At 40.7% G+C, this 15,362-nt stretch overlaps 1 protein-coding gene across 3 annotated transcripts; it reads left to right on the top strand.

Annotated features, from left to right (window-relative positions):
- The first annotated feature begins 9 nt into the window (after nt 1–9).
- Nucleotides 10–12,213, top strand: CASP3 (caspase 3). Of its 3 annotated transcripts, none has more exons than XM_058804373.1 (9): nt 29–109; nt 2,845–2,943; nt 4,210–4,343; nt 5,420–5,512; nt 6,346–6,470; nt 6,949–7,077; nt 8,929–9,104; nt 9,607–9,724; nt 10,802–12,213. In XM_058804373.1, the coding sequence occupies exons 4-9, from the start codon at nt 5,439–5,441 to the stop codon at nt 11,026–11,028; spliced, it is 849 nt and encodes a 282-aa protein (XP_058660356.1). In that variant the 5' UTR covers nt 29–109; nt 2,845–2,943; nt 4,210–4,343; nt 5,420–5,438; the 3' UTR covers nt 11,029–12,213. The 3 variants fall into 3 exon arrangements, with proteins under 3 accessions (XP_058660357.1, XP_058660356.1, XP_058660359.1); XM_058804376.1 differs by lacking the exon at nt 29–109 and adding an exon at nt 2,736–2,759 and having other exon boundaries at nt 2,829–2,943; XM_058804374.1 differs by lacking the exon at nt 2,845–2,943 and having other exon boundaries at nt 10–109.
- Nucleotides 12,214–15,362: the final 3,149 nt, after the last annotated feature.

Genomic DNA, 15,362 nt, shown 5'->3' with positions numbered 1-15,362 from the left:
CCGGGCGGGCCGGGCGGCGGCGGCGGGGCTTTTTCCGCGCCGAGCAGCGCTCAGCTAAGCCAGGCTCGGGAAAACGCGGTCGGAGCGCAGCGAGCAGGCGGCGAAGCTGGTGGGTGGCGGCGATGCCGGGGTGCGGGCCGGGTCTGGAGCTCGGGCTGGAGCTGGGGCCGGGATGCGGGCGCGGCGGCGGGGCCGAACAAAGCGGGGGGGGGTGGGCCAGGCTATGGCTCTCCAGGTCCGCGTGGCCGCCCGCGTCTCTCCCGGAGCAAGTCGGCTGAGGGGAGCAGCGTCTCGCCCGGGGCGGGCCTGGCTGAGAGCGCCGCTCCCCCGGCTGCCCGCGGGGCTCCCGCAGGCCCGGCGATCCGTCGGTCGGTCGGTCTCTCGGTCGGTGGCGGGGGCGGATGAGGGTGAGCCCCGGCCTTGCCCGCGGGCCAGGCAGGAGAGAGTGGCCCGGTGCCAGCCCAGCGCCCGCCGCTTCCCCTGCCCGGGGGCAGAGCTATGGCCTCAGGTGTTAGCTTTGCAGACCTTTACGGTAGCTAGCTTGTAACCTTTCAGCCTGTCTCTGTGGAGAAGTTGTTGAAACAGAGGGCAGAAAGAAGGAAAAGCAAAGCAAGGCGCTGTAATTCCGAACTGCTCTCTGGTGACCCCATTGACCGGAAGCACGGGGTCGGGAGCTGTATTTGGGTCTTCCAGAGCAAAGCGTGTTAAACCCCGTCTGTCCTGACGGAAAGCGTGCTTGGGGCCCTGGCAGGCACCGTGGCCGACTTTTGACAGCATGGAAAAGGCCCTGCCCGAGGCGGGCTGTGTCCTCTCTGTTCCCTCTGGGCTGGGGGATCGGGCTGGCCATCTGTAGTCCTTTACCCTGTTACTCACAGTTCTTCTTTCAGGTGTCTACTTGCCAGGTGGTAGGTTTAGAACTAGCACACCGTGCCCTTCTTGCTAAGGAACACGATGTGGCTATTGCTTATAGCGGTGGTGATGTGACTTATAGCTACAGGTGAATTAGTAACTCAAGGGTCCCAGCTACACTCAGAGTAATTCAGCTGATTTTACAGCTTCATGCTGGGTTTTGGAAGCTCAGAATGCTGGCCCAGTGTCAGGGCTTTCCGGCAGCTGCATCTAGACCAGAAGCAATCGGAAGAGCGGTCTCAGCCTGCTTCCGTCTGGGGTAGCAGTATTTAGTGGGGGGATAGTGTCACACAGAAAATGTAATGGTATATTTCAAATGTTTTTCGTTTTTTCATATAGTCTGTATCTATATTTTTCTTCTGTTATTAGTCAGATAATTGTTGTTTAGTGTTATAGATTGTAGAGGGGAAATTTTTTAATGTGCATGTCCGCATTAGTATCATATGTCTTGTATGCATTCATGTACAAAAAATACTTCTTTGAATGCTTGACATTTTCTTTTCAGTCATGTGATGTAGAAAACTGCTCTTTTCCTATCTTTAGGGAGATGTTTTACATTGCTGATGTCTGTTTTGAACATGTGTTTTAATAGTGCTGTACTCATTGCTTTGTAGCAGCAGATAGATACTAAATATGTGTTGTCTCCATATTTCAGGATCCAGTTGGTAACTAAAGACAGTTTAGTTATTTGCTTTCTCCCATCTCAGAAGCTTTGGTATTATTTTTGGCACTATACCATTCATTTCTGTTGATGAGAATTGAGTCTCATTTCAAATAACTGTTGCTATAAAAAGAAACCTGGTGGTTCTTATGGCAGTGGTGACACATGATGATATGAATTTATTCTCCTTAGGTCCAGGCAGAATAAGTAAATCCTGGCTGGGATGGAGTAAAAAGTTGTTTTATTTATTGCTTTCTCTTATCAAAAGAAAAGCATTAGAACAACTGCATGTATGTCGGGAAAATATTTTTGCCATTATTGCTGTACAGAGAGACATTGGTCATTTTTGGTAGCTTACATAGCTTTGGACCTTTTAGAGCCACTTTATTTCTTACTACTTAGTATATGTAAAGATCACTGTAGCATCACCTTTATATTTGCTGTCTCTGTCTCATGGTTTTTGGGTTTTTTTTAATTGTGGTTTTTTTCAGATACAATATTATAAAATAAGCTTCTTAAAATCTACAGAATATATTTTGCTAGATTATAAAAATGCTGTTGTTCTTTTCAAGAACTTTTTTTTTTTACATTTCCTTACAGTTGAAACCTCATTTTATCTAAGCTTTCAGAGAAAATAATATCAAAGAGCAGAATAAAAATCTGTAATAAATTTTTAAAGCACTGCCGTGATTTCTTCCCCCTCACCAGGATGAGATCATCCTCCGCAGGGAGATGCATGGCATCACTGCATTAGCTAAAGCAAGATGAGGCAATTCTTAGTGGCCTGTCAGCATCAGCACCATCCTCTAGAGAGCATTGCTGTTACCCTGACCGGTGCTTTAGAGCACAGAACACCCTGCTGGCTCAAACACACATTTGAGTGCCGAGCAACAAAAGAGAGATCTTTGTTGGGTGTCTTTTGTTCTTTAAAGAGTGCAGGTGACCTGGTGCCTGAGGGTGCTCAGGAGCTGCTGGATATTAAAAGTGAGTTACAGATTCTGTTCTGAGGATAAACCGTGTGCATTTCAAGTACTCAAGGTGTTACAGCCAGTTTTTCTAGACGATCCCTATCGCTTCTGTAAAGTCTCTCAGACAAGCTCCAGTTGTGATGAAGCAGAGTGCTGGAGGCTCTAACACTTCACTGAACAATTGGAACTGTAGGCTGTCAACTAGGCTCCCAGAGGCCTTAGTAAGAAATATTTTTATGATACAGTATTGCAAGTTGTGTTTTAAATTTTTCAAAAATAAACTAATATAGTTTGTTGTAATTGTAGGTTTTGCTAGCTACTTCCAATTTCTTTGTTTCTTTGGTGCTGGATCAAGGACAGCAGTTTGAGAGCTTTAAAATTTAAGGTCGCTAAAGTGTCAACAACGTAAGTCTTATTTTAAGGTCACTTAAATGTTGAATATCTCTCTTAGTGTTTGCATCCTGCCTTAGCATTTATGTTGTGAGAAGCATTCAGTGCTGTCAGGGTTCTGCAGTTTGCTTAGTTAAGGCTGCTGCTGTTCAGCAGTTTGGTTGATGTGAATGAATGCAGGAGAGCCCAATAACCACTCAGCCTCCCTCCAGATTCCAAGGGCTCATCTGTTGGCCAGAGTGTGTTGGCCTTCCCTGTGCTTTGGCTGAGTCTTTCTTTAAGGAGCTCTTGCTGTGTGGCTCATCCGAGAAACAGGAGCTAGCCACAGCTTATGGAGGCACATATTTACTAGTTCACCCTCTCTCCTTCATGGACTTGCAGCCCTGGCACTGCAGAGCTTCACAGTGCCAGGCAGCTGGGATCAGCACCTGGGGTTGAGCAGAAGTTGGTTTCTGTGCTGACATGGCTGCACTGCTGTCTGTGCACCTGCTAGCTGGTTTTGATACTAGAGTTGGCACATGATGCTGTGCTTTTTTATTTGGTTTGGCTGTTTGTTACTGTTGTTAGCCAAAGGACAGATGAAGGAAGTTAATAATTTCCCTATCTCTTATTAATCCCAGCCACACTGAAGGGTGTGGGCTGTGCTCGTGCACCTAGTTCTTCTCCAGGACAAGGAAGAGTATGAGTGGCATCAGAATGGTGGGTCAGTCTGCTTGGATGTTTTCCTACAAATTCTGCTCAGGCTGAGACCTCAGGAAACTGAGACCCAAACCAAAGGATATTGTAGTAGGGATGGTTGAAAAAGTCATAGAAACTCCTGAGGCTGGGCTGTGCTGGAGCAGAACTTTGAAGCATCCTTGTCAATGAGAGGTGTTCTTTTCAATTGCTGGGGATCAGAAGCTCTGCCCTTCAGTTAGAGCTGGGTGCACATACCAGTTGTCACTCTAGACTAGACTTTGCTGGCAGTGCTGATGTTCCCTGCTCTCTAGGGCATAGGGTTGGATCTCTGTCATGCCACAGGTCATAAATATTTGAATTGCCCTTTGGAGTCCCTTGCCTTTTTCTTCCCACAGGGTACTTATAATTAATTAGACTTTGAAGTTAGGATGGATGAATCCAGATCAAGAGGCTAGGCAGTCTAGTTCAGCATTGTAGACTTAGTTCCTTCCCTATGATACTGTCTTTAAAGTAAATATCTAAAATATAATGATAAAGTGTATTTCAGACATTATATTTCTAAAATACTAAGCTTATTTTGTATTTTGGTAATTTGATTTTCAGGAAATTTCCTGTTTCTTGCATTGCATAATACAGTTGTCAAGTCTGGAACAATTTGGTGAAGAAGACTTAATTACATCAGTGTTCTGAAATAATATTCAGAGCAACACAGAAGATCTTTTGACGCCACTAAAAATGTAAGTAAATGTCTTCCTAGAAACAGGTTAAGAATGCAGATTCTACATAACCAAATTACTGCTTCTGGTGCATCAGTAATTGTTGCCACAAAAAGGGCTGTTTATGTGGTACTAACAAGAGTACAGATACAAAGTTGAGATTTAATACAATAATAATAATATCATTATGTAAGGTGGCAAATATAGTTTGCCCCAAAGAACTTAAGCCTTAAATAAGAATCTTCATCATATCTGACCAGCAAATCTTGCTACTTGGTCTGGTTACTCATACTTTCTTATTCACCATAAATATATCTGCTAAAGTAAGTTTTTTTAAAATTCTTGCCTTGTAAGGCCTTGTTTGACCTTCGTGAGGTCTTAGCACTACTAAGCAATTATTACTCTGTCCTATCTGGTGGTTTAAATTTGATTCATAATTGTTTTCTGACACTTGAGTTTAAGGTAACTTTTGGTAATATGTTCCATGAGTATACACAAAGTAACCGTGGAGGAGGTTTAATGCTTTTAAATTGATTTCTGATTTGGTATCCCTTATAATTTATTGGCCTGTATTCTCATAAGTAAGTAGCCCACAGCATAGGGGTCATTCCATCAAATGATTTAAGTTATATTGTTGTGGTTTTATTTTACTACCATTACAATTGCCTTCACATACACCAGTTAGAAAGGGATGCAGTGATGTTTCATTTGAAATGGAATGCAGAGAAATTACTCATTTCTCAAACTACTATGACCTAATTTCTAATCTGTGTTAGTCTTTGCACATATCTAATAACTTGTATTGCTTAATTTTTGGTTCTTAATTTCTAATGCATCTGGGGACATTACAATGTTTTAAAGATTGTTTTTTATTTGTTTCTCTCTTACCTTGCTTTTTGTAGATTTTTTGAAAGATTTGGTCATAGGGATCTGCAGACTTTTTCCCAGAGCTCTTTTAGAAGGCAATAATGTTCTTCTTTCAAATATAAAATGTGTAGAGATTACTCAGAAAGCTTTTTTTTTTTTGCCTACTAATATCCTAGGCTAAAGTTATTCTGTGAACTGTCATAATACTTCTGTTTTCTTGCATTTTCAAGCTGATAATTGAAAGCAATAATGACAGAAATGGGAGATGGACCACATCTGGGGGAAGATCAGGCAGATGCAAAATCTATTCCAGGTTTTAAAGGGTAAGTGAGGTACTTTTGGTTTAAGTCTTCAGTTGAAGTCTGCTCAGCAGCTTATGTCTAAGGGATTATATATGCACAATCAATCCTTGGTATCACTGAGCTAAGGTTTTAAAGTTTAGCATGCTACCAATTACTTACCAAGAAGCTGTTGTGGCAAGGGTGTCTCAGCCTCGCGGAGTAACTGAGAGAGGCATCTCTGCTCCAGGGAGATCCTGGTGTGCAGCCTGCTCTATGTGGAGGAGGAGAAGTGACTTGCAGTCAAACTTGCATATGAGCCATGTTTTGGGATGGTGCATGCTCAGCTAGCCCTTACATGTTGAGGAAGACTTATGGCTCTTAGCCATTGTGTTAGCTGTCTCCCAAAGTCCAGCTTCATCGAGGGGTAGCCATCACGCTAGCAGCTATTGCTTAAGCAGAAAGGAGCACACATCTGCCACATGTCTTTAGATTTGGAATGTGGAAACTCAATGATAATAACTTCTGTTTAGAATTCAGAACAGATTTGCTTTCTCAGAGCTGACCTTTCCTCCAGGTACATAGATTTCAAAATATGGTAGTAAAAAAGCCCAACTGATTTCTTGTTGATACAGTAATCGGCATCCTTAAACTAAGTTTTCATAGTTTTCATATTCTCCTGCACAGAGGCATTACAATTTTAAACACAGTTCTTCCTTGATTCTTTTAATTTCAAACTTGTTGCAAGTTCTGCAGAAGGTTGCTACAAATGCAACCTCATCAGTTCCATTGGGGTTGCTAAAATAGCCTATTGTTGTCATTACTTTGAAAAGAGAGATCAGAAATTAACACCTACATTTTGTCTGGTTTCTCTACAGAAAGAGCCTACCTGCTAGCAAGTCTATGGACTCTGGAATTCTGCCAGACTACAGTTACAGAATGGATTATCCAGAGATGGGGGAATGTGTAATAATAAACAATAAGAACTTCCAGCCACATACCAGTACCACTCACAAGTTTTTTTACTTTTTTCCTTAATTTAGATAAATTTGTGCTGTGTGTTACTCTTCAAAATTAAATATTCAGACCAGTTCTGATTGCACTCTAAAATTAAGTCATGGGTGTGATTAATTTCAGTCCATTCTCCCAAATATGCATAGAGGGAACACATTAAGGTGTAGCAGTAATGAGGAGGAAAACTGATCTGCAGTACAAGTTTCTCTTACCTTTTGTAAATGAAATTCTTATGTCCTTAAATAGGGGAGTAGATATAAAAATAAGATGCAGATAAATCTACAGTAGGTACAGAGGGTGGGAGATGATATGCCCATGTAACAGTGCAATGTTGTCTCTGCTAGAGTGGATCTGGAATAATGGAATATTTCAGACTGATACAGCTATAAACAAGAAAAATGATTTGTCTCAATCAGGCCATGCCATCTATATAATATGAAAAAATAACACATTTCTCTTGTGTATAGGGATGTCATCCCGTTCAGGTACAGATGCAGATGCTGCAAGTATCAGAGAAGTTTTTATGAATTTGAAATACAAAGTAAAGATCAGCAATGATCTTTCATGTGAGAACATTTATAAACTATTGAAAAAGAGTAAGTTATTATATGTTGTGTGTGTGCATTAAGTCAACTACTGTTTCCAAATACATCTCTTGCCCTCACATCTCTTCTTTCTGGGTTCTTTTAGATGCTTTTTCACACCTTCTGGTGATTTATTGCTAAGGATAACATGTACATCATAGTTTCTATGTTTATTCATCTTAGCTGTCTCTCCATCTTTTGTGCCATGACTGTTGTATCCGTATCCTTTCTCATCTTCTAAAGAAGGATGGAAAAAAGGCTGAAACTTAAATGCAGACTGATTTATATTCTGATCCTGGGATCACTGAAGCTCTGTGAGTTGGAAAGAAAGCTGCTAGATTGGGTGGAGGGGTTCTGTGCTTAATGGTGTGGCCCAAAGAGGGGTTCTGATTGAGGGACCAGAACTGCAGGTGTGTAGACTGAATTTTCTTTTGGATAAACAACTCACATTTTGTTTACCTTGTGAAACAAAACACCCTTCTTTCAAGTGAGGGCTTTATACTGCTGTGTCAGTCCTGCTTGCTTTGGACTTGGCTGCATCTAGACCCATACATTAAATGGTATCGGTGCCCTGGAACACAGGCCATTCCAGTTAACTGGTGCAAGGTTCTCTGCCATGACTGGGCCTCATGCCCACTAGTGCTCTCCCACACTGTTCCAGGTCATACTGAAACACTGAAAGTGTTCCAGTGATTATTCACAACAGCAGTTAGCCTGCAGCAATACTGGTCTCGGGTTTTGTGTTTGGTTTTGTTTGGGGTTTTCTTTGTTTGTTTGTTTTTTAATGAAAGTGTTTGCTAACATTGATGTAGGTCTTTAGTGCCAGTTAGTATTTATGCCAGAAAATGTTCCCAGACATGGTTAATTCATTAGTATTGTTGTAGCTGGTCTGTTGAAATAGCTGAAAATGTGACTCTTCTAAATGTAGTGATTGTCCATAATTGTAGAAATGCCTGAGTGTACATCACTTGAGTAAAGTTGAAACAATTAATTTCTTCCAGAACAGAAATTTAGTGTTTTGTTAAGCACAAAACAGTAAGACTTCAGATTTAGAGACTGTTTTTATTTTTCATCTAGAAACTCTTGCATCTTTTTGAGTTACCACTCATAATTTCTTTTGGATCCTTTCTTTTAACCTTGTTTGTATCTTTTCATAAATTTGAAAAAGTCATCTTGGTCCTCAGGTACATTTCCCACAATGTCAGGCAGCAAAAGACATTGGAGAATATAGATTCTCCAATTTGCTATTTGTATACTGCAAGATAAAAAAAGTATAAAACTACAAACACTTTATACCAAGCTTAAATAACTGTAAGTACAAAATTAAGATTCAGAAATCTCTCTAGACCTCAGCACAGGTAAAAAGTGAGAGACAAGTGTAGTGCTAGAACCTGCAGGAGCAGCAGCAGCCATGGTCATGCTACATTTAGTTCCCATGTAATCCAAGTAGTTGAAGCATCCTCAGTTGAAAAGAGAGGAAGGACTTCTCCTTTCTTTCCCAAAACCCAGGGTATTCCATCAGCCCAATCCCAGATCACAAGGCTGACCATAATTGCATGAATGAGCTATATCATTCCAGCTTGGAGACACTGTGGGAATACCCTTTTTGTCTCCTGACTATTTCTGGCCTAGCTCTGTGGCCATGTCTTGCAGTGGGGAGGGTTGGACCTTAATTTGGGGTTTCCTGTGCCCAACCTCCTGAAGTAAAGTAGGCAGGCTTCTTGTGTTCAGAAGTGAAAACTCTTTGGAGGTTTCTAAACATGCTAATTAGTTCTTAAAAACTTCTGTGACCTAGGAAGGATCAAATGCTCCAAATTTTTACAGAGTACAGGAAGTTAAGATAATTCTCTTTTTTATTTCAAGTTTCTGAAGATGATCACAGCAAGCGAAGCAGTTTTGTTTGTGTCTTGCTGAGCCATGGCGACGAAGGATTGATCTATGGTACAGATGGGCCTCTTGAACTGAAAGCACTAACAAGCCTTTTCAGAGGTGACAGGTGCAGAAGCTTAGCAGGAAAACCCAAGCTCTTTTTCATTCAGGTGATGTACAGCTGAACAATGATGATCAAATCAGCCAGATAGTTAAAAAAAAAAAAACATTTCCCACTAATTATTAGTGCAAAAAGTTAATCCTTTCTAAAATAGATTTAAATGTAATTACTTTCAGAGTAAGATTCTCTTCAGATCTAAAGTGGGACAATTTTCCCTGTTAGGTAGGCTGTATTTATAACAGCTGGCATTGTGTTGATTCTATGTATTAAATAAAATATTAGGTAATATTTTAATGAGTTTTTGAGTGCACTTTTGAATGAATACTCAAATTGTGTGTTGATTTAAATATATGTTAGTTATCTTCTGAGTCTGTCTAATGGAAATGTGACACATAAATTCTTGTTATTTTTGCAGTTTTTTAATCGTGATATAATTTTTAAAACACAAAATATCATTGTTTTTATAATGATCACTGCCTTTACTTTTCTATTTTAACATTATTTTACTTTTCTATTTTAACATTTTTTCCATTCTTCTTTCTACCAAATAGGCTTGTAGAGGGACAGAATTAGATGCTGGTATTGAGACAGACAGTGGATCAGAAGAAACAATGTGTCAGAAAATACCTGTAGAGGCAGACTTCCTGTATGCCTACTCTACAGCTCCAGGTGAGGCACTGTATCCATGTCAGCCTGTACTCATGCTGTAAATTACAGCTTGGATTGGCACCCAGCCAGTGGGTGAATTCACTTGTGTGCAATGTCCTTTGGTCACTTTGGGTCAGCTGTCCTATTGTGTCCCCTCACAGGCTCTTGCCCAGTCCCAGCCCCTCGGTGGGGGAATGCTGGGGAGGCTGTGCTGCTCCCAAATGTGCTGATAACAGCCCAAGGCACTGGGGTGTTATCAGCACATTTCCAGCTGCCAGTGCAGAGCACAGCGCTGTGAGGGCAGCTGTAGGAAAATGAACTCTTCCTCCTCAGCCAGACCAAATACAGTCCTTCATGGAAATAAATATTTACTTCCCTCAATCACTTTTTTAGTTTGACTTGATTTCTTGTTGAAGTAGTTACTATTCTCAGTTCCTACAAAACCCTTACCAAACCCTGAATATATCCTTCTCACTAGCAAACCCTCAAATGTTTGTCTGCTGGAAATTCAGTTAATTGGAGTTGTGCAAACAATTTACAGCAAGAGGAAAAGATATTATTCTCAGAGAACAAAATAATCAGATGTGCAGAAGTGGATGATAAGTACCAGCATATTACTTGTCTATTGACTGTATTTGTATTGCATCCTTAAGCAAAATTGGTAGTGGCAGAGCCCTTCATATGTCCTATTTCCACTTAGCAGAGGTAGGTTCAGTCTTTAATTCTGCACATATTTATGAAATTAATGACACTGAAACCCATTTTCCATCTGTACTGTCACCTCTTTGTATTTGTGTACCCCATGAAAAGTAGTAAGTGATTAATGACTAAGATTGATGCAGCAGAAGATAACTTTCCTGACTTTTGATTTTCTTCCTACTTAAGGTTTTCTTAGATTATAAAAGATGACAGGATTAGAAAAAAAAATTCAATTGGAATTTGTGGAGATTATAAAATCTAAATGTTGTTGGTTGGTGGATTTGAGTTATTTAAAATATTGGTTGCCATTGGAAACAATGCCTTGTTCTCCTAATTGCTGACCTGTCCTGTATCAAAGGCTGCTCCCTCTCATCACTTTGACGTTGCTCTCTTCCCCAGGCTATTACTCCTGGAGGAATGCAGTTCAAGGCTCGTGGTTTATTCAGTCACTGTGTGAAATGCTGAAGAAACATGCAGGGAAACTTGAACTCATGCAGATTTTAACTCGTGTCAATCGCAAAGTGGCAGAGTATGAGTCCTGCTCAACTCAACAGGATTTTAATGCAAAGAAACAGATTCCATGTATTGTCTCTATGCTCACCAAAGAATTTTATTTCCCTTCCTAAAATAATTTTTCAGTTCATGCTATTTATCTGCATTTTATATGCAATATTAGTACAAAATACCACTTTTAAATCTGAATAACTGTTCACTACTGTGTGTGGCACAATGAAGTGTCTCAAAGTTAGATATATGTCTGTTGTTAGAGATAAAACATAGTATCTATGGCTGTGTAGAAATGCAAAGCTCTTTAGCTTGCATTAAGTAGCTGAAGCAGATTTGAAAGTAGTGCTCTGAGTATTGCAGAAAATGAGGGAGACTGAAGAAAGATCAGATCGTTTATTGGAGCAATTTGGTGCTACATTTCTCTTTGCCGAAGGGGCACAGAAAATAAACAGCTCTTGTAAATAGTTTGGTTTCAAATCTTACCAAGAAGATTCAGAATGTCATTGCTGGTAATATGATGGTGGTGTCATCACACATTTCTTCTTAACTCAAGTTCTTAAAGTTTAGGTTAGTTTATAACCTAAACTATTTTTACACTTTTGGGCATAAACTGTGGAAAACAGCCATTTCATATTTTTGCATACAATTACGAAGCATGTCTAGAAGTACAGTCAGTTTTTCCTGATAATTTGTGATAATTTACTAACTTTGTGTATGGAATATTAGATAAAACAATTATATCAACATGGAAGCTGTTTCAAAATAAATTTTGTATTCTGACCTTGAAGCTGAGGGCCCAAGGGACCAGTCTTCCAAAATGTCTTTTTCTGCAGCTCTCTAAGGGTGAGCTGTTGGGGCATCTTTGGGGCTATAAGAACTAGTGCAAAAGGAAGTCTGCGTTCTGAGCAGTCTGCTTTCCTCTAGTTAGCCTTAAATGAGAATGGGTTGGCTCTGTATATGTCACATGTAATCTGTGTGAAAACCTAGATTTGTGGTACTGGAGAAATTTCACTTCATAATGGTAATTCCATGTGTTAACAAATAGTAAATTTATATCTCTTGACTCTGAATTTTGTGAGACAGACTTTTACAAAATTCCAAAACATTTTTGCTGGTATTTCAACTTCTAGCAGTCTTTTTAAGATCAGTGGAAGACAGAATATGGAATTATTATAGGTGCTTGAAACAAGACTTGAAACCCTTTTAAAATTCTGTAGCAAAAACAATGCTGGAAAATTGATGTCCGCTTCAAGAGGCATTTTGTATGTGTTTTTTTTTAATTAAATACTGTTTCCTGGATTGTATCATGCTTTTCTATGTGTGTTATTTGTTTAGGATTGATAGCTTTTGCAGATTAATTTTAACTTTAATTCTTTCCTTTCCTCAAATTACTATTGTCCTTTTTCTCCCTCATTGGCCTTATCACCCAAAATTGAAAAGAATCCCCTTTAAAGCATTGTATGCCATTGTACAGCCAGGTGTTAGAGCAGTGACTTGAGACACGGGAAATGCAGGTTCAAAAGGGATGCAGAGGAGGCAATTTTAAATGCTGTAGATGAGTTCCTTGATGACTGCCTGCTGGATAGGAGCAATTCTCTCTCTCATAGAAATGTTCTGTGAGAGATGGTAGGTCTATTTTAACTCCTTGAAATTTCACTTCTGGGCAGATTCTTGCCCATGCTCCTGTTACAACATTAAATAGGCCTCCTCATAGGTTATGAATTACAACAAGCATTTGCAAGGTTTTATGTTGTAAATAACTGACAGGACTTCTCTTAATCTGCTTCAGAGTAATGGGGCAGAGGGATGTTCCTTGAGTTATTAGTTGTTTTGCTATTAAAAAAAACTCCTGTCACAGAGTTTGCTCTTCCCTTAGATTTAATAAGTTTTGGTCTGAATTTGTTCTTGGTCCTTTAAAGGAAAATTACTCTACAGCTTTTCCAATGGTCCTTAAAACAGAGCCAAGCAAAACCTAGGCTAGGCTACAATGAGTAGCCAGTTGGAGGAATGAGGCCTGCAGCCATGAGATACACTGAAGCATATGTGGAAAAGGGATTTCCTGAGGTATGCCATGAGCTCTGGTGCTGGAGGGATTACAGTGGGCATGCTGGTCTGGTGGTGGGGGGGCAGGGCTTCTCATTGATCTCACCTTAGCTCTGCAGCTGGCCACATGGAAGAGAGAGTGACACTACATGTTCTACCCTGGGCATGACCCACAGTCTCTGTAGTTTCTCTCTCTGAAACTCTCTCCATATCCCTCTTCTATGTATAAAAGTGGCTGGGCCACCCCAGTGTTCATGATGACAATAACAGGATACTTGACTGCAGTCTCACTTTCACTTCTCCAGAAAGTATTTGAAATCTTCTATGGCTAGAGGATGGGAATGTGACTACCATGCAGACAAGGTGATGGGCTTCCTCCTGTCTCCTCCTAAAGCAGGGACATCTCCAGTGAGATTTCTACCTGTACCAGAGCATGCCTGGAAACACTTGTGCATAGTGCTGTGCTCTCAGATCATGTATGTCTAGTGAATTTATCACTGGCAATCCAACAAGAATCTGTTAGATTGCTTGTTGCTCCAGTTTACTGCACTATTTGTTAATGTGTGGTCATGAATGAGCCCAGACTTAGAGCATAGCTCACATTGTGCATCTGAGATCTTACTGAACACAGCCAGACTTACAGTGCTGAATTGGTTATAATCAGAAATTTGATTAGCCCCATCCAGCTTCTCTGAGGACTAGTTGGAAAGCCGGGGAGTTTATTTTCTGATGAATTTCTATACTCTAAGCACCAATCATTTAGCAGAGGTAGGGCTTGGGAAATGAGGTATTCCCATCAAGTCCTTTCAGGACAGGAGCCACGTTTCACTCCAAGGCAGTAGATTCCTTCACAGTGCCAAGGAGGCACCTAGCTACTTCTGAGGGATGATGTTCCAGTCTATAGGACTTGCTTGTAGAGACATAGCCTGTTGGAGAAGGCAGAGGGAGAGGTGATAACATCATTTTTTCTCACATCTTACTTGTCTCTCCTATTTTTCTCATGTCTTTCCTAAACACCCTATTTGTAAAAATTCATCTCACTGCCTCCTACCCAAATTCAACATTCTTACTAGATCACATTTTCCTAGTTATCCATGAGCTCAGTAGCTTACCACCTCCTTGCCAAGCCAAGTCAGGTGAAAGGCTGGATGAAAGCACTTCCATGAAGGTGAATATACCACCCAGGTGGGAGCAGTTCACTTCCACAAGGGAGCCCTTTCATGCCAGCCATGGCTGCAGTTTCCAAGCTGAGCTGGAAAGTGAACAACTGTTTCCACCTGAAGGTCTGTGACTATCTGGATTGTAAAGTCCAGTTAAATCATGTCCAGAAGGCTTTTAAGAATTCTGACATTAATATTTTGCTAGAATGCAGTCAGTCTGCCTTCTTCCTCTAACAGTCCCTGAGAGTACCCATTTCAAATATGAGTTTGTTAAAAGAAAAGAAGACGAGTCAGACACTAATGCTGGTAAGCCCTGTGGAAACAGTCTTTCCTTGAGAACAAAATCCACAATTTTAGTACTCTGCTCCATAAGAAAACCCATGGAACTTACTTAAAATACAAATTTGGGGCTGCTCAGTCTAGGGAAGAGATGGCTCCAGGGAGCCCTTAGAGCAGCATGTCAGTATCTGAAGGGAGGTAGGGACAGTTTTTAGCAGGGCCTGTTGGAGCAGGACAAGGGATTGTGGTTTTAAACTAAAAGAGGGTAGATTCAAATTAAATTTGAGGAAGAAGTTATTTTATGATGAGGGTGGTGAAGAACAGGAACAGGTTGCCCAGGAAATGCCCCATCCCTGGAAATGCTGAAGGTTGGGTTGGACAGGATCTGAGCAACCTGGTCTAGTGGAAGGTATCCCTGCTTGCTGCAGGAGGGTGGGCAGGATGGCCTTTAAAGGTCCCTTCCAACACAAATCACTCTTTGCTTCTATGATCATATGGTTCTTAACATGTACCGGGTCTCCTGTGCTTGATGCATTGCTCTTGGAAGTTTCTGTGGTTTCTCCTTGAATTTTAAATTGCATTACTATGCATTCACTGGATTACAGTACAATCACATGCATATCAGTTAGTTTTTGCTAAACCCAGGCAATATGCATATGAAATCACATCTAGTGATTAGAAATATTAGCAGTATGAACAATAACAGCTAAATTAAGACTTGTCACCTCATATTCTGTAAGGAATGGTACTCATTACCAGGAAAAACAACCTTTCAGCTGTGTATTTCCTCCTGCTCTTGATTGCAGACAGCAGAACAGTTGCCTTTTTGAGGGACCGGGACCAGAGGTAAACAACTGCTTCATCACCACCGGGTGTCACTGCAGATAGCACAATAATCTCCAAAGCCCACACCAATGACTCATGCAAAATGAAATCCAAAGCCTGCTGAATGAAGCAATGCTTTCACAGCT

The sequence above is a fragment of the Ammospiza caudacuta genome, chromosome 4 (genome assembly GCF_027887145.1).
Source record: "Ammospiza caudacuta isolate bAmmCau1 chromosome 4, bAmmCau1.pri, whole genome shotgun sequence".
NCBI classification, from domain to species: domain Eukaryota; kingdom Metazoa; phylum Chordata; class Aves; order Passeriformes; family Passerellidae; genus Ammospiza; species Ammospiza caudacuta.
Note: the sequence above shows the minus strand (reverse complement) of the source record. Positions and strands in the feature narration are given on the sequence as shown.

Excerpts from the sequence above, each read along its gene's own strand:
- CASP3 (XM_058804374.1), top strand. The coding sequence starts at position 5,439 with ATGACAGAAATGGGAGATGGACCACATCTGGGGGAAGATCAGGCAGAT. Across the intron at positions 6,471-6,948 it reads GAACTTCCAGCCACATACCA|GGATGTCATCCCGTTCAGGT; the intron begins GTACCACTCACA and ends TCTTGTGTATAG. Across the intron at positions 7,078-8,928 it reads TTATAAACTATTGAAAAAGA|TTTCTGAAGATGATCACAGC; the intron begins GTAAGTTATTAT and ends TTTTATTTCAAG.